The following is an 18,642-nucleotide window of genomic DNA, read 5'->3' as shown; positions in this document are numbered from 1 at the left end:
CCAGTCTGACTCAAGATTGGGATACAGGCAGACTCTGATCTCACACCTTTAATGCATTGTCTGAGCTGAGATGTGAACTTTTGCTATAAAACCTTGTTATCTCAAGAAGGTGACAACAAGTAGTTCTGGGATTTACATTGCAATGAGACCTGCAACCTATTTGAAAAGGTGAAAGACTTAACAATCCAGGTTTGTTCAATATACCATTTCAGTGGCAGGACACTGGAATGTTTTGCTCTAAATTGTGTCTTAGGATCTTATCCTCCACAACCACCTGATGAAGAGGCAGCACTCCAAAAGTTACTGCTTCCAAAGAAGCCTGTTGGACTACAACCTGGAGTTGTGTGATTCTAGTATCTGGTTTCCAGCATCTGCAGTCCTTGTTTTTACCGAGTTGATTTGAACCCTACTGTGAATCCTCTTGTAAGGATGCCTGCCTTGAAGAAGTTTTCCTCCTCTCTCGACAAGAATCTCAGGGAGTCCCTCTCCCACTGCAACTCCCAGGTCATTTCCTCTGCCCTGAAGCTCTTCAACCATGTCCTGAAACAGACTCACTACCACAGCCACATTTGCTTCCTCAGTGCCTGCCTCTGTAACCAACTCATCCTACACCGACTCCGGACCACCTTTAAACCAGCAGAGTTCGGATCCGAACAGGCCACTCCACCCTCCTATCTGACCTATCACCTTCATCCCCAACCCCAATCACCCATTGTACTCTTTGCTACCTTCCCCCACCCTCCTCCCTGACCTATCCCCTCCATTCCCACCCCCATTCACCTATTGTATTCTACTTTCTCCCCACCTCCACCTCCACCTCCACCTCATTTATCTCTCCACCCTGCCGACTCTATTCCTGATGAAGGGCTTTTGCCCGAAACATCAATTTTCCTGCTCCTCGGATGCTGCCTGAACTGCTGTGCTTTTCCAGCACCACTCTCATCAAAAGTGGATTGGCCATGCTAAATTACCCATGTGCATGTTAGGCTGGATTGGCTATGCTAAATTAGGCATAATATGCAGGTAAGACGCATGACTCAGGGTTAAATGTAGGGGAATGAGTGTGGGTGGGTGAGGCCGAGTGGCCTGCTTCCACACTCTGGGGATTCTGTGCAGGGAGGGGGTTTTGGAAAGTGTGTTCTTTCCCCCACCTTGTCTCAGTCAGTTCCCTCAACTCAGCACCGCCCTCCCAACCTGCAACCTCCTTCCTGACCTCTCCGCCCCCAACCCACTCCGGCCTATCACCCTCACCTTGACCTCCTTCCACCTATCCCACCTCCATCGCCCCTCCCCCAAGTCCCTCCTCCCTACCTTTTATCTTAGCCTGCTTGGCAAACTCTCTCCCACTCCTGAAGAAGGGCTTATGCTCGAAACGTCGAATTTCCTATTCCTGAGATGCTGCCTGACCTGCTGGGCTTTATCCAGCAACACATTTTCAGCTGTGTTCTCTTCCCCTTCTGTTGTCGGCGGAGCGCAAGCGCAGTGCAGCGTGGTGGGGGTCGGTCTTGCCCCGCCCCCTGTACCGTCCCTTTTCCTCGCCCCGCCCTTACTTCCTTTGTGACGTCACCACGCGGAAGTGGCCCGGTCAGTTTCAGTGAATCTCCCTCCCTCTGGGTAACTCTTCATCCTGGGAGGGAGACAGAGATGGGAGCAGGGGAAACTGTTCACTTGTAGCAACTGGAGTGAATCCAGGGAGGGAGCAGACTCTGCAAAGTCAGGTATGTGTCTTAGTTACCCGGGTGAGGAGGGACGGAAGGATAGAGATTGGGAAGGGGGAGGGCTGGATATCTTGTCTGTTTTTAAGTTTAAAATGCAGCCGATTCCCACCAGTAACTGCAACAGGTACAAGTACAGTACATGCAGTATTCCTCATTGCAGCTTCAAACCGGTTTTGCATCCTCTGTTCTTCCTCCGCCTTGGCTCCAGCACATTCAACTTCCTTCCCTCATTCCCATTCCCCCGCCCTGATGTTCCAAGCTGACCCGCAAATGATCGGTTGGTCCCTCCATTCTTTCCCGGTGGCGTCCATTCCTCTTGTCTATTTCTTGCCTTATCCGGCCATGTGCGTGAACAAAGTGTGAGCGTATATCCTCTCTCACTGCCAGCTGCTTCCTTGTATGCGAAAGCAACATTTCCTCCCATTTTCCGCCGACACTGAGCCTTCTGGCCTCCTCGATTGTGATTTATTTTGTTTTCGCAGAAGCAGGAAACAGATGCTTATAACTGTTTGTACGAGCATATCTAGTTTAACCTACACCCCCTCGCCTCACAGCACCTTTATCTGTTTGTCTGTAATATCTACCATTGTTTGCAGGCACATTTCATTCTTGTGTGCACATTTTAACTAATACAGAAGCAATCATATATTTCCTTCACATAGTTTTCACTCTTGTTAACTCCACTCTTAGCTGAAGCAATTATACCATGTCATTAGTTTATTTACCTTGCAGAAGCAATTATGGTTACAGAAGTAACACTGCTTTACTCATGTCCCACAGGGGTGACCCTACAACCTTGTATAAAATAATGTGGGGCATGGTGAGGGTAAATAGACAAGATCTTTGTTCTGCGGTTGCTCATAGGTTTCTTTCAAATCTCACCCTAAACCTAAGGGGCAACTCCTGTGTACAGAGGGTGATGTGTGTAAAGAATGAGCTGCCAGAGGAAGTGGTGTCTGCTGGTACAATTACAACCTTTAAAAGGTATCTGGATAGATATATGTTGGGAAGCATTTAGAGGGACATGGGCCAAGTGCTGGCAAATAGGACTAGATTGATTTAGGATATCTGGTCAGCATGGACTGTTTCTGTGCTGTACATCTGTGATTCTGGCTTGCCATTAATATTTGGCACGTCTGTATGTTCAGTTTCTCCCTGGTGTTGGTGTTAATGCCTTGATGTCTTATTTTGCTCCCCACTTCCTGGGGACATTAACCATTTCCTGCTGCATTAGCACTGCTGCCTCACGACGCCAGAGACCTGCCTCAGGTGACTGACTGTGTGGAGTTTGCACATTCTCCCCGTATCTGCGTGGGTTTCCTCCGGGTGCTCCGGTTTCCTCCCACAATCCAAAGATGTGCAGGTCATGTGAATTGGACGTGCTAAATTGCCCGTAGTGTTAGGTAAGGGGTAAATGTAGGGGTATGGGTGGGTTGTGCTTCGGCGGGTCGGTGTGGACTTGTCGGGCCGAAGGGCCTGTTTCCACGCTGTAAATAATCTAATCTGGTTGTTCTGATCCGGACTGCTATCCGGATCTTCGGATTTCTGGGATTGGTCAATAAACACACCTGGAAATGACTCTTTGTCAATCACACAAGCAATAGTTTATTCTTTGATATAGCCGGGTTGGTAGAGTCTGATCAGCCCAGAAGGATTAGATTGGATTCCCAGCAGGGTGGAAACAGGCCCTTCGGCCCAACCAGTCCACACCGACCCTCTGAAGAGTAGCCCACCCAGACCCATCTCCCTCTAACTAATGCACCTAACATTATGGGCAGTTTAGCATGGCCAATTCACCAAACCTGCACATCTTTGGATTGTGGGAGGAAACCCATGCAGACGTGGGGGGAATGTGCAAACTCCACACAGCCGAGCAATTAAATACCTAACAATACCAATACCAACAAACATAAATAGCTAAATTGATAAGCCAATTGTACCATCAGCCGGACCTGCAGTTTCCCCAATTGGTCCCTTCAGTCATTCTGTCAAGGAATACCTGGATCTCTTGTATCTTAGTAATATTGCCAGTGAGATGGGAATGCCCATAGTGCATTTATCTTGGACAGTGGTGCAGACCTCACCCTCCCGGGCGAGTATATAGTCTAAGGCATACCGATTCTGCATAGAGTAAAGACACAGGTCTGATAATCCCAGTTTCCTCTGTTCCAGAGCCTCTTTAGTCTTATTTCCTCGAATGGTCAGACCACAAAAGAGGGAATTGCGGTTCTTTTGACTTGTCACCCCTGCCGATCCCTCCAACCTCAGGGTACTCTGGATTCCGTATCCTATCGGATGTCCTGTATTGTTACCCAGTCCGTTCCAGGTCCATGTACCGCATCAGGCCTGCTGTACCCCAGCCAGTGTTAGACCAGCTGTTTGTATACACAGACCGGAGCTATTGAAAAGTGATATTTCACTTCGCAGGGTCGGCAGCAGGAAGACTGACGAATAGTATGGAATCGGGGACAGGGGACGGGGCAAGTAAGTCATCTCCTGATAGAGAGGAGTAACATACTCCTGCCTCTGGGGTGAAGAGCGTTCTGTGGGCCTGTATAAATAAGTTGTTTGTGGATTGAGGAGTTTTCCCTATCAATCTTCCCTTTTCGCGAGTCGGCCTGTCCTGCAAAAAGGGATGGTGTTCCTGGGCGCCCTTAAAATATTTACCATAATAACGGGGTTGACCATTTTTATCCTCACGAGGCTTGCGTCTGCAGGTAAAATCAAAAAACCATGGTAATGACATGGTAACTCCCACTGATTTCTACTGTCCAGATGGACCATCTGGTCTTTCTGATGTAAGAGTCCATTGCAATAATCAATCTTCATCACGTCCCACACGTCAAAGGCGTCTGGTCCGGTGCACTGGACGACATCTCCTCAGCATGGGTGGTGGATAATCTCTGATCATTCCTGGTCGCATCCATACTTAGTGGCTTTCCCCATCAGGATGTTGTATGTGATCAGAAAGGTGAGGAGATAGGCGATTTTCCCCCCCCCCCATGTCCCTCCTCTTAGTTCAAGTATCTGTAATAAGATTAACATTAGAACAACAGGAAAGTTCAAAAACCCAAATGGACAGTGTCCACTCCTTTTGTTGGGATTCCAGTATTCTCTCCTCCTCTTCCCCACTTTTGATTGGTGCAGTCAATCAATTTACAATGGTGCAGTTGGACCCAAGCTGAGGGCCCAGCGACTTTGACCACCGTAGGGGTGGGAAGTAAAACCTGGAATGAGCCATCCCAACAAGGTTGGAGACCTTTGCCAGTCCAGGTCTTGACGAGCACCAACGAACCAGGCTCTACCCGTGACGAGGCTGAAAGGGAGGGAACATCGCCGTAGGCCGCACACTCCTGGGAGTGAAAGGCACGCATAACACTAGTTAGAGCAAGAACATAACCCACCACTGCTTCGGTCATGTGGTGGAAGGGGACTGAGAAAGGAGCCGAATCGTTCCAAGGGGTACGGAGAGGGTGACCAGAGAGACTCTCTGCTGGAGACAGTTGTATCTTGCCCGCAGACATGGATCCCATCTGGAATGAGGCCACAGGGATTAGCATAACCAGGAGAGGCCAGACTCGGCCATTAATTTGGCAAATTTAGTCTTGAGTCTGGTTAAAACATTCACCAAGGCCGGCCGCCTGAGGATAATAAGCACCATGCAGTTGCCGACAAATACAAAGCTGGGAACAGAGTTCTCCGTTAATATTACCGACAAAGTGTGGTCCATTGTCCGAGCTAATGCACGCAGGTATACTGAAGGAATTATTTCCTTAAACAAAATCTTCACCACAGACTCAGCAATAGTGTTAGGAGGAGGGTAGGCTTCAGTCCACTTTGAAAAGACATCAACAATAAGCAAAACATTTACAGCAACTCAACTCATTTCTACAACTCAATGAAGTCCAGTTGAAGTGTCTCCAAGGGACCCTCCAGCAAGGGAGTTCTCGTAGAGATACTTGAACTAAGAGGTGGGGGATCGCCTACCCACTGACCTGTATGATCACGTCCAACATCCTGATCGGGAAAGCCACTGACTGAGTATCGATGCAATCTGGAACGATCTGAGATTACCCTGATGTCATCTGGTGCACCAGACCAGACGCTTTCAACGTGGAGTCGCTTGAGCGATGGCGTGAGCTGCCAGAGGAAGTAGTGGGTGCTGGTACGATAACATGTCAAAAGGCTCCTGGACGGGCATCTGAATATGAAGGGTTCAGATGGGTCAGGGCCAAGTGGTGGCAAATGCGACTGGAGTCATCGAGATGGACAGCACGGAAACAGACCCTTGCTGACAAGATAGCCAAACTTCAGGGGAATTAGTTAGAGCGGAGTGAGAACAGAGGGGAAGGGAGAGTGGGATGGTGCTTTCAATTTTGTGGAATAACAAAAGAATATTCCACAGAAAGTAGAGTGGCTTGTTCTGAATTTCTACCCTGCACTGATAGTGATGACTTTTGTAATCTCTTTTTGCAGAGTATTTGAAAATCTGAAGACTGAAGTTTCAAAATCAATGGATGGAAGGCTTATGTCCGAAACATTGACTCTCCTGCTCCTCGGATGCTGCCTGACCTGCTGTTTTGCCAGCGCCACATTTTTTGACTGACTCTCCAGCGTCTGCAGTCCTCACTTTGTTGTTAATGTCTGACAGTCACTCAATCCATCGGGACCACAACAAGTTTTGACTGATTTCTGTGAGAGGGATCAACACTTTTTGGTTCCTGTTTGAGGACATTTTCAACATCAGGTGGGACTGGACGAGAGACCCCAATGTTGGAGCGCACTGTGTGTGGAGCCTGAAACAGTTATACAGCCTGGGAAGGGGATTTCACGGCAGGGAGGGGCTCTACACGTGTTTGTGTGCAGCTGAAGCTGTGGCCATGGAGAATCCTGAGGAATCCCGCCCTGTGGAGAAACCGTGGAAGTGTGGCGACTGTGGGAAAGGCTTCCGTGTCCCGTCTACCCTGGAGACTCATCGGCGCAGTCACACCGGGGAGAGGCCATTCCCCTGCACTGACTGCGGGAAGGCCTTCAGAGATTACTTCCATCTGCTGAGGCACCAGCGGAGCCACACGGGGGAAAAACCCATCAGCTGCCCAGATTGTGGGAAGGCCTTCATATTTTTCTCTGCCCTTTTGGCCCACCAGCGGGTCCATACAGGAGAGAAGCCGTTCAGCTGCCCAGAGTGTGGGAAGGCCTTCAGGTATTCCTCCAACCTGCTGACCCACCAGCGTGTCCACACCGGGGAGAGGCCCTTCAGCTGCCCTGAGTGTGGGAAGGCCTTTCACGATTCCTCCACCCTGCTGACCCACCAGCGGATCCACACCGGGGAGAGACCCTTCAGCTGCCCCGAATGCAGGAAGGGTTTCAACTGCTCCTCCCACCTGCGGAGCCACCAGCGGATTCTCACAAGGGAGAGGCTCTTCACTTGCTCTCAGTGCGGGAAGGCCTTCAGCTATTCCTCCACCCTGCTGATCCACCAGCGGATACACACCGGGGAGAGACCATACACCTGCCCTCACTGCGGGAAGGGCTTCACCTGCTCCTCCAACCTGCGGAGACACCAGCGAGTTCACGTGCCATCGCAGGGAGATTGAAGGAGTGACGGCCAAGTCCCATTATCGATTGGAATATCAACCCGGTTCCGGGGACTCCCGGGTTTGAATCCCGCCACGACAGATGGCAGAATTGGTATTCGGTCAGAAATGTGGAATTCGGAATCTAACGATGAGACCATTTCAGGGAGGGGGTGGTAGGGGGAGAAAGCCCCCATCTGATTCCCTCTCTCCCTTGTTAGGGAAGGGAGCCCCCATTGTGGGAAAGGATACACTCAGTCGTTCCAGCTGCATCCTTTACCCGGTCTTGCCTACACGTGACTCCAGACCCACAGCAGTCTGGTTGACTCTACACTGCCCTCCCCCCCCCCCCCCCCCCCCCCCCCCCACTGGGAAAGGAGCGGGGAGAAACTTAGTTGGAGACAGGGTATGGGTTGAAATTGCTGAGTGAGGCAATACTTCCTCCGGGTTACGGCTGTACCAAGGATCCAATTACAAAGGGACAACTTGGTGCTGACCAATAGTAAAGACAGTGAGGTGGGGGGTTGGGGGAACAGGCGAGGTGTGGTGTGTGCACTTTCACCCTGAGCTGTTCAAAAAGCAACTACTTTTTCTCTGCCTCTTTGCTGGGGGGATCTGAAACTGTAACAAAGTTGGGTTGCAATAAAGGTTACCTAAACTTACCACCGGGCTCAGACTCTCATTGAAAGCTTTGAGCTCCAAGAGGTTTTTGTTTTAAAGCTGCTCATGTCTTTCAGCCTCCTGCACGAAGTTTAGAACATCGAACAATCCAGCGCAGAACAGGCCCTTCGGCCCTCGATGTTGTGCTGACCTATGAACTATTCTCAGCTCGTTCCCCTACACTATCCCAAAATCATCCATGCACTTATCGAAGGATTGTTTAAATCTCCCTAATGTGGCTTACCATGCCCTTACCACTCTCTGTAAAGATCTTGCCTCTGGCATCTGTCTTATAGCTGTCACCCCTCAATTTGTAGTTATGCCCTCTCTTGAATAAGGGCACAACATTTGCCCTCCTCCGTCGACAATGAAGACTCAAATATCAAAGCCAAAGGCTCTGCTATTTCCTCCCGAGCTTCCCAGAGATTCCTCAGATAAATCCCATTGCCTCATCTGTACAATCTTGCCTCATGGAACAGCATCATAAGACACAGAACTTGTATCAAAAGATCAGTGTCATACAACTGATAGAATATATTGAACAAACTTAGATAGTCTTCATCTCTTAGAATGGGTGCGGGCTTTGGTTCATTAATATGTAACAATGTTCTTGAGATGACATAAGATTTTATAAAAATAAATATCTCCGCTCAGACAATGCATTAAAGGTGTGAGATTTGTGTCTGTCAGTATTCCAATCTTGAATCAGACTGGTTCTGTTTCCAAAGTCGGAATTTGTAAAATATTACATGGATTGACTGCCTGCAGATTGTGTGCTTTGTGAACAAAATTGAATCTATCTGCAAATATAATTCTGCCAATACAATTTCACCCCAAAGAGTGGTGTGTGTGTCTGTGCATGGGAGAGTGAGAGTGTGTGCATGTGAGTTTGTGTGTGAGTGTGCACAGAAGTGTGTTGTGTATGCTTAGGAAAGTGTGTGTGATGGAGTATGAGGCTGTGAGTGTGAGAGTGTGTTGAGGGGTGTGTGTCTGTCTGTCTGTGTGTCTGAGAGATAGAGTATGTGTGTGAGAGAGAGGCTTAATAAAAGCAAGGGGTTGCATTTTTGCTAAAACAAGGACTTGTCCAGATAATGGTTGGGCCATGAGTCATGTTAGAGAACAGATAAACATAGAGGTGGGGGGAGGCAGTGTTCAGGTACATAGTTCTTTGTCTACCAGTGATGCAACTTCCAGAGTGGTAAAGGTGGCGTTTTGCAATATTGTCTTCATTGTTCACACCACTGAGTATAAGGGTTGGGACATCATGTTGAGGTTGTACAGAATGTTGGTGAGGCCACTTTCAGAGTACTGAGTACAGTTCTGGTGGCCCTGTAATAGGAAGAATACTATTAGGGAGAGTTTAATAAAGATTTACCAGGATGTTGTAAAGACTGGAGGGTTTGAGTTATAAGGAGAGGCTGAGACTTTATTCACGTGAGCACAGGCGGTTGGGGGTTGACCTCATTGAGATTGATAAAATCATGAGGAGTGGAGGTAAGGTGAATCGAAAATGGCTCTTGCTTAGTATAGGGGAACTCAAAACTTGGGGGCATTTTCTTTTAATGTGAAGAGAGAGATTTAAAAGGAAGCGGAGGGGCAACATTTTGAAAGGGTGATTTGCATGTGGAATGAACTTGCTGAGGATGTGGTCGATGCAGGTACAGTGACAACATTGAAACAGCATTTGGATGGGTACATGAATACAAAGGTTTAGAGGGAAATGGGCCAATTGCAGGCAAGTGAGACTGGTCTAGTTTGGAATCCTGGTGGGGATGGACGAATTGTGGAAGTGGGCCATTCAGCCCATCTATTTTACTCTGGCCCTCTGAACAGTATCCCATACCCAACTCCTTACTCCGTATTTCCCATGGCCAATCCACCCTAACCTGTACATCCCTGGTCACTATGGGTAATTTAGCACGGCCAATTCTCCCTAACCTACACTCTAATCTATAAATTACCTTCTCAAGAATGTAATTTAAGTGCAGAGCTTTTCTGAGAAACATGTCAGTTTGACTCAACATTGGGACACAGACAGAATTCACAGCTATTGTCTCTACTTATAAACAGGGCAACGTCTCTTCGAAATGTAGATTCATTTAGATATAACTGCGTCACTTTACATATTAAGATATCCCTTTGAAATGTGCCACATCCCTTTGAAATGTAATCTCGTCCATTTACATCTCTGTATTTGCGGAAATACCCGTTAAAATGTCCATGTCCCTTTAAAATGCAGATTGCCCCCTTTAGATATGAGGCCGTTCCGTTAGATGTAGGAATATGTGTTTAAATGGAGCGGTGAGCTTTCCCAATGTAGACAGGGCTCCTCGAAACGTGGCAGTGTCCCCCCCTGCAGCTGCAGAGCGAGACAGGAGAGTTTGTTTTTGTGAATGAGCAGTTGTAGCGCGAGGTGGCTGTTGCTTGGTGACGGTGAGGCTCCCCCGGCCCCGCCCATCCCCCCATGCAGACGTCACGCGGGGGCGAAGGCGGTTGGGAGGAGAAGTCGCTCGAGCGAGGAAGCGGCGGGAGGGCGGCCGTTAGGAAAATGGCGCCGTGCGGCCCGGGGCAGACACCGGTATTTTACACTCACTTTCCATCTGCTTTTACTGGCGCTTGTGCTGTTTACCCCTCACTGTGTGTTTAATCCTTGTGCTGTTTACCCCTCACTGTGTGTTTAATCCTTGTGCTGTTTACCCCTCACTGTGTGTTTAATCCTTGTGCTGTTTGCCCTTTGCTGTTACTTGTGCAATTGCTGAGGGTAGTGTGTAAATACTAGTGAAGGATACTATGCACCAACATGTATATGTTCCTCAGTCATTGAAGGGGCAGGACCTGTTGAGAATGGTTAGTAAAGTATGTGGTGAACTAAGCCTTGTTAACATGGAGATAGTTTGGTATTTGAAAATAAATACTTTTTATTATTTAGAGTCACAGAGTTGTACAGCATGGGAACACATTCATTTGGTGCAACCTGTCCATGCCAACCAGATATCCTAAATTAATGTAGTCCCATTTGCCAGCACTTGGCTCATATCCCTCTGAACCCTTTATATTCATATACCTATCCAGATGCCTTTTAAATGTTGTAGTTATACCAGCCCCCACTGCTTCCTCTCGCAGCTCATTTCATACATGCACCACCCTCTGCATGGAAAAGTTGCCTCTGCGGTACCTTTCCTATCCTTCTGCTCTCACCCAAAATCTATGCCCTCTAGTTGTGAACCTCACCCCTACTCTGGGGAAAAGACATTTTAAAAAAAGTTGAGCAGCCAGCTATAAAATGTTGAGCCTCATAGAGGAAAAAAAACTGGCTCTACCCTTTATTTCTCCTCTTGGCATTTGAACACTTAACATCTGTCAACAACACCAGCATCGCCACAGAGCACATTGCGACTGCTCCTCGGTGTGAACAACAGTGCACCTGCTCGCTCATGTCACCAATACATTGTCCATGCTCCTCGCTGTCAGCAGAATAGGAGACATCGTTTATCTCTGTTCCTGAAGGTTTTCACTTTATTCTTAAAGCTGTGTCCTCTGGTCCTCGTCTCTCCTACCGATGGAAACATCTTCCCAATGTCATTGCACTGTGGGGATGAAGTCCTACCTTGTCCAGTCATTTCTGCTGGTGGGTGACACTAGGCCTCCAGGTTAGAGGGAGTAGCTTTCAGACAGAGATGAGGAACTGCTTTTCCCAGAGGGTCGTGAATCTATGGAATAATCTAGATTAGAGTGGTGCTGGAAAAGCACAGCAGGTCAGGCAGCATCCAGAGCACAGGAAGATCGATGTTTCGGGCAAAAGCCCTTCATCCAAATCTAGGGTATACTCTGGCCAAGGAAGCAATAGAGGCAGCTTCATTAAGTATATTCAAGACACTGTTGGGTGGGATTTGGCCTGGTAGGGGAATTAAGGGGTTCCTTGTGACAGTGCAGGGAGAAGGAGATGAGACGATGGATAGATCAGCCATGATCTTAATGAATGATGGAGCAGGCTCACTTGTAGCAACTGGAGTGAATCCAGAGAGGGAGCAGACTTTACCACCTCAGGTATGTGTCTTGGTGACCCGGGTGAGGAGAGACAGAAGTTCAGGTTGGGACTGTTTTCCGCAGCTTGCCAGAGTCTGAGGAGTGACCTTTATATGCTTTTATATCATCATGAAGGGCATGGATAGGGTAAATAGATGTGATATTTCCTTTGGATGGGGCAGTCCAGAACTAGAGGGTAATAGGTTTAGGATTGAGTGTGTGGTACTGCAGCAAGTCAGGCAGCATCCAAGGAGCAGGAAGATTGACGTTCCGGGGAAATGCCCTTCATCAGGGAAGTGTGTGTGAGAGCATGTGTGCCTGCTTGATAAAGTGAGATTGTGATGGAGTATGAACCTGCGAGAGGGTGTGTGTGTTGAGAGGTTGGTGTATGTGTATGTCTGAGAGAGCGCGTGTGTGCATGAGAGGGGTACGGATATCAGTGAGGAGTTGCATTTTGCTAAAATAAAGGAGGGCAAGACTTGAACAGGTAATGGTAGGGCCCTGAGTCGTGTTGTGGAACAAAGACCTGGAGGTGTTCAGGTTCATTGTTCGTGGCAGTTACATCACTGGTAGATAGAGGGGAGGTGAAGAAGGTGTTCAGCACACTTGCCTTCATTGTTCACATGCTGAGTACAGGTGTTGGGACATCATGTTGGAGATGCACACAGAAAGTACATTATTCAGACGGTGATAAGTGTCTGGAACGCATTGCCAGCAGAGGTAGTAGAGGCAGGGATGGTAGATTCATTTAAGGTGCATCTGGACAGATGCATGAGTCATTGGAGAGCAGATGGATACAGATTCAGGAATTGGGCGATAGGTTTAGACAGGGGATTTGGATCAGCTCAGGTTTGGAGGGCTGTAGGGCCTATTGCTGGGTTGTGAATTTTCTTTGTTCTATGTTGAGGTTGTTCAGGATGTTGGTGAGACCATTTTTCTGGAGTACTGAGTACACCTGTGGTCGCCCTGTAATAGGAAGAATAGTATTAGCGGCCGGACCAATGAGGAGCACTGGAACACCGGAGAGTGTCTGGTCCTCCTACCATTCAGAGCAGCCCTATTGTCTGAATCCGAGACGTCGATTTTCCTGCTCTTCGGATGCTGCCTGACCAGCTGTGCTTTTCCAGCACGACTTCAATCTTGACCCATGAGCTTCTGAAGCTGCTGCTGCTCCTCCCTCTTTGAATGAAGTTTGAGATTCATCCAAGACTGTAATTTCCTTCGTCTGTCCAACAGCACTCTCTTCTCTCACTCCCTTTTCTATTTCTTTTATTTTCTTGCTGGGATCCAATTGTTGACTTGCAGCAACTGAAAAGAAAGGGAGTGAATCCAGAAAGAGGCCAGACTCTGGAAAAGCTGGTCCAGGCCTGTGCCTCAAACATGTGGCAAGTGCAGTACCACAGTGTGAAGTTATAGTCTTTGCTGTGAAAAAAAAGCAGAAATGAGGTGTGTTGTTTAAATGGTGATATATTGGGAAGTGGAGAAAGTGAGGACTGCTAATGCTGGAGATCAGAGTCAAAAAGTGCAGTGCTGAAAAAGCACAGCAGGTCAGGCAGCATCCAAGGAGTAGGAAAGTTGACCTATCGGGCACAAGCCCTTCATCTGGAATGATGTGGTTTAGGGTGAGAGGGGAAAGATATAAAAGAGACCTAAGGGGCAGTCTTTTCACACAGAGGGTGGTACATGTATGGAACGGCCAGACAGAATGCAAAAGGAATAAAATCTGAAGCCACAGGAAAAAATGTGATTCTATTCTTTTTTTCCCGATTTGCATTTGGATGCTTAAAAACGTCAGTAATAACGGCATCTCCGCAGAGCATACTGCGCATGCTCCTCGGTGTCAGTAAGGCCCAACGTATATTTGCTGGTGTCAGCAAATCACTGCGCATGCTTCTTGCTGTCCGCCGAAAAGGTGCGCGAACTACTTTTGACGAACCAATAGAATGCCAAGGAGGACCAGAAGAAGACCGGTCCTCCTGCCAATCAGAACCCCCCATGGTGTCTGAATGCGGAAGGTGCACCATGAGTTTCTGAACCTGCTGCTGATTCTCTGCTTCTGAATGAAGATTCACCTTCACGCCGGACTGCAACTTCCCTCCTTTGTCCCACTTCTGTGAGTACGGCGCTCTCTTTTGCCACTGCCGTTTTCCATTTATTTTTAATGCTGGGCTCAAGGGCCGTGGGTTTTACTCCCACAATCCAAAGGTGTGCAGGTTAGGTGAGTTCCCCATTGTAATCAGGGATGTGTAGGTTTGGTGCATTACTCAGAAGTAAGTGTAGAGTCATAGGGGAATGGATCTGAATGGGTTGCTCTTCGGAGAGTTGGTGTGGACTGGTTGGTCCGAAAGGCCTCTTCCCACACTTCAGGAATTCTATAAATTATTGACTTGTAGCGACTGAAAGGAAAAGTTTTTTTTTCCCCAGGAAATCCTTTTCAGCTTTCAGGCTTCTCCAGCTTCAATTAACATGAAGGAAAGATCAAGCTCAGTGGGAAAAGGCTGAGTAATAGCATATCTTGGCTCTCACCCAAGTATTCTCCAAAGAAAACCATACACCTGGATGGGGATATGAATAGGAAGCATTCAGAGGGATATGGGCCAAATGCTGGCAAATGGGTCACTAGATTAATTTAGGATATCTGGCTGGCCTGGACTGAAGAGTTTGTTTCTGTGTACTCATTACTCATGCCCCTCTTCTAGGTGTTCCCTATACCAGCTGTTATTTTCATGAAATAATCTGACAATTGTTGACTTCCATCAACCTCTTCCATCCGGAGAAATTTCCTCTCTCTGCAAAGTGTGGTTCACGTTGGCAAGTTCAATCCTCCTCCGGTCCTCAGGAACACACTATAATGCGCAACGTTCTCAATGCCTGTTTAACGTTCAGTGGGGAAACTACTTTCAGTCCAACAGTTCGACAGAATTCCTCCGAAATGTTTTTGGCAAATGCACTGCTCCCACGAAAGCTCCTGGACCCACAGTTAAAATGCTTTTAACAGCCTGTTTTTATGTTAATTTCCCCGCCTTCCCAGGATGCAGAATTTCTCTCACCAGAAATTGCTTGCCCTGAAAAAAATCCAGCAGGAAGATGATTATGGCGCTCTCAGTAAAAATGTCTCATGGGTCACCCAAGATTAGAAATGGAACAATATCTCTTTTCAAAGTTACTGTTCTGTTTTCCCTTTCAAACCTCCTCGAATTTAAGATGTTCCATTGTAGCATTTAATTATGATCCATTAAAAGCAGTATCTAGTCTCATCTGAGTGAGGAACTGACTCAACAAGTGAAATAACTTTTCTGTCTGCTCTTTAGATGTGACATCCTCTCCCTCTCTCTGATGCAACAGGATTACCAGATCTGGAAGTACCACTCTCTGAATACAGTTGCTGATCGACAGTTTACTTCAACTGCTAAACATAAGGATTTAAAAGCTGCTAGCCCGATCTCGCGCAAAGCACAAAAAACAAACTGTTCACCCGTGCCTGCGCAGAGGAGAAATTTCACTTGGAATAGATCACAAAATAAGAACTGTTACCAGTCCCACAACTCATGTGTTTCCCATGGACAAAGTTCAAAATCGCACAACACCAGGCTATAATCCAACAGGTTTGTTTGGAAGCACTAGCTTTCGGAGCGCCGCTCCTTCATCAGGTGGCTGTGGAGAATGAGATCATGATCACAATTTATATCGAAAGGATTCTAGTGTCATGGAAATGTGACACATCAAACAATTTTAGATTAAATCTTTTCACCTTTAGAATGGGTTTCTGTTCTTTGGCATATTAATCCCAGAACTTGTTTTTTGTTACCTACTCAAGAATGTCATTCAAATGCAGAGCTTTTCTGACAATAAGTGTGAATTCTGTCTGCACCCGAATGTTGAGTCAGACTGACGTTTTGCTTAGAGAAAAACTCTACATTTAAATGACATTTTTGAGAAGGTAATTTATAGAATAGGGTGTAGAGGTTCGGGTGGATTGGCTGTGGTAAATTACCCATAGTGACCCTAGATGTGCAATTTAGGGTTGATGGGCCATGGGATGGATGTGGGCGAGATGCTCTTCGAAGGGCTAGCATGGAATAAATGGGCTGAATGACCTGCTCCCACATTGTTGGCATTCTATGACTCACCCCACAAAGGAGCATTTTATCTGCATCAATCCTGTCAAGCCCCTTTCAGAATTCTACTGGTTTCAATAAGGCCACTTCATTAAGATCCATTTGTCTGCGTTTGGCCCATGTCCCTCTAAACCTTTCTATTCATGTACTCATCCAAATGTCATTTAAAATTTGTAACTTCATCTGCATCTACCACATCCTCATCCAACTTCATTCCACGTGTAAACTGCCTTCTGTCAAAACCTTGCCGCTCAGGTTCCTTTTAAATCTCTCTCCTCTCACTTTAAAGAAATATGCCCCCTAGTCTTGAGCTCCCCTACGCTAAGGAAGAGCCCTTCCCTCCACTCCCCATGATTTTATCAATCTCAATGATGGCACCCCTCAATTTCCTGTGCTCCAGTGAATAAAGTCCCAGCTTCTCCTGATAACTCAAACCCTCCCTCCAGTCTTGGCAACATCCTGGTAAATCTTTACTCAACCCTCTCGAATAGAATTCTCACACTCTGCACTCCTGAAACATTTACCATTTCTAACGATATTGGCTGCTCATTCACTGATCCAACTGATAAGCGACATGGGAAGCTCAGTGCAGGAGGCTGAAAGAAATGAGTAGCTTTAAAACCAAAACCTCTTGGAGCTCAAAGCCTTCAATGAGAGTCTGAGCTCGGCGTTAAGTTCACTTCACCTTTATTGTGATCCAACTTTGTTAAAGCTTCAAATCCCCCTCAGCAAAAAGGTAGAGAAAAAGTAGCTGCTTTTTAAACAGCTCAAGATCAAAGCACACTCACTCACGCTTATACGCCCACCCAACCTCACTGTCTTCACTATTGGTCAGCATCGAGATGTCCCTTTCTAATTGGATCCTTGGTACAGCCGTAACCCAGAGGAAGCATTGTCTCACTCAGCAATTTCAACCCATACCCTGTATAGCGCCATCTGCTGCAGCGGGATTCAAACCCGGGAGTCCCGGGAGCTGGGCTGATTGTCATTATTCACTGGACTTTCAGCCTTCACTCCTTCAATTCCCCCTGCGATGGTATGTGAACTCGCTGGTGCCTCCGGAGGTGGGAGGAGCTGATGAAGGCCTTCCCACACTTGGGGCAGGGGAATGGCCTCTCGCCAGTGTGGACCCGCTGGTGGGTCAGCCTGTCGGAGGAATTGCTGAAGGCCTTCCCGCACTTGGGACAGCTGAAGGGCCTCTCCCCGGTGTGGACCCGCTGGTGCCTCAGCAGGTGGGAGGAGCGGGTAAAGGCCTTCCCACACTCGGGGCAGCTGAAGGGCCTCTCCCCCGTGTGGACCCTCTGGTGAGTCAGCAGGGCGGAGGAATTGCTGAAGGCCTTCCTGCACTCGGGGCAGCTGAAGGGCCTCTCTCCTGTGTGGACCCGCTGGTGGTTCAGCAGGGCGGAGGAATTGCTGAAGGCCTTCCTGCACTCGGGGCAGCTGAAGGGCCTCTCCCCTGTGTGGACCCGCTGGTGCCTCAGCAGGTTGGGGGAATTGCTGAAGGCCTTCCTGCACTCGGGGCAGCTGAAGGGCCTCTCCCCCGTGTGGACCCGCTGGTGGCTCAGCAGGGCAGAGGAATTGCTGAAGGCCTTCCTGCACTCGGGGCAGCTGTAGGGCCTCTCCCCTGTGTGGATCCGCTGGTGCCTCAGCAGAGCGGAGGAATTGCTGAAAGCCTTCCTGCACTCTGGGCACCTGAACGGCCTCTCCCCAGTGTGGACACACTGGTGGTTTAGCAGTCCAGAGACCTGGATAAAGGCCTTCCTGCACTCGGGGCAGCTGAAGGGCCTCTCCCCAGTGTGGGCCCGCTGGTGCCTCAGCAGAGAGGAGGAATCCCTGAAGGCTTTCCTGCACTTAGGGCAGCTGAAGGGCCTCTCCCCTGTGTGGACCCGCTGGTGCCTCAGCAGAGAGGAGGAATTGCTGAAGCCCTTCCTGCACTCGGGACAGCTGAAGGACCTCTCCCCTGTGTGGACCCACTGGTGGTTTTGCAGTCCAGAGACCTGGGTAAAGGCCTTTCCGCACTCGGGGCAGCTGTAGGGCGTCTCCCCCGTGTGGATCCGCTGGTGGGTCAGCAGGGTGGAGGAATATCTGAAGGCCTCCCCACAGACTGGGCAGGTGAATGGCCTCTGCCCGGTGTGACTACGCCGATGAATCTCCAGGGAAGATGGAAAACGGAAGCCTTTCCCGCAGTCACCACACTTCCATGGTTTCTCCAAGAGGTGGGATTCCTCGCGTTTTTCCATGGCCGAAGTGTGGAGCCACTCCCTGCTGTGAATTCCTCTTTCCAGGCCGTATAGTTATTTTAGGCTCCACACTCAGTGCACTGCAATGGTAGGGTCTCTCATCCAGTCCCGCTGATGCTGAAAACGTACTTAGACAGGAACCAAAAAGCTTTGCTCCTTCTCACAGAATCATAGATGAAAACCGTTGCGGTCCCAATGGATTGAGTGACTGTCAGACATTGACGTCAAAGTGAGGACTGCAGACACTGGAGAGTCAGTATTGAAAAGTGTGGCGCTGGAAAAGCACAGCAGGTGAGGCTGCATC

The 18,642-nt window shown here is 48.3% G+C and overlaps 2 protein-coding genes across 2 annotated transcripts in view; one reads left to right on the top strand and one right to left on the bottom strand.

Moving 5' to 3' along the window:
- The window catches only part of LOC132808063 (zinc finger protein 721-like), a 229,860-nt gene extending 211,226 nt beyond the window's left edge, over window positions 1-18,634 (bottom strand). The window contains exon 1 of the mRNA XM_060821973.1: window positions 17,139-18,634. Coding sequence (XP_060677956.1) covers window positions 17,139-18,338 — 1,200 coding nt within the window. The 5' untranslated portion in view covers window positions 18,339-18,634. The remainder of the gene's footprint in view (window positions 1-17,138) is intronic.
- Window positions 1-18,642, top strand: part of LOC132808009 (zinc finger protein 850-like) — a 622,390-nt gene that overhangs the window by 123,825 nt on the left and 479,923 nt on the right. The window contains exons 6-7 of the mRNA XM_060821898.1: window positions 6,632-7,294; window positions 18,202-18,210. Coding sequence (XP_060677881.1) covers window positions 6,632-7,294; window positions 18,202-18,210 — 672 coding nt within the window. The remainder of the gene's footprint in view (window positions 1-6,631; window positions 7,295-18,201; window positions 18,211-18,642) is intronic.

The sequence above is a fragment of the Hemiscyllium ocellatum genome (genome assembly GCF_020745735.1).
Source record: "Hemiscyllium ocellatum isolate sHemOce1 chromosome 27 unlocalized genomic scaffold, sHemOce1.pat.X.cur. SUPER_27_unloc_3, whole genome shotgun sequence".
In the NCBI taxonomy this organism is placed as follows: Eukaryota; Metazoa; Chordata; class Chondrichthyes; order Orectolobiformes; family Hemiscylliidae; genus Hemiscyllium; species Hemiscyllium ocellatum.
The sequence above is the reverse complement of the archived record's forward strand: the minus strand, read 5'-3'. Positions and strand labels throughout refer to the sequence as shown.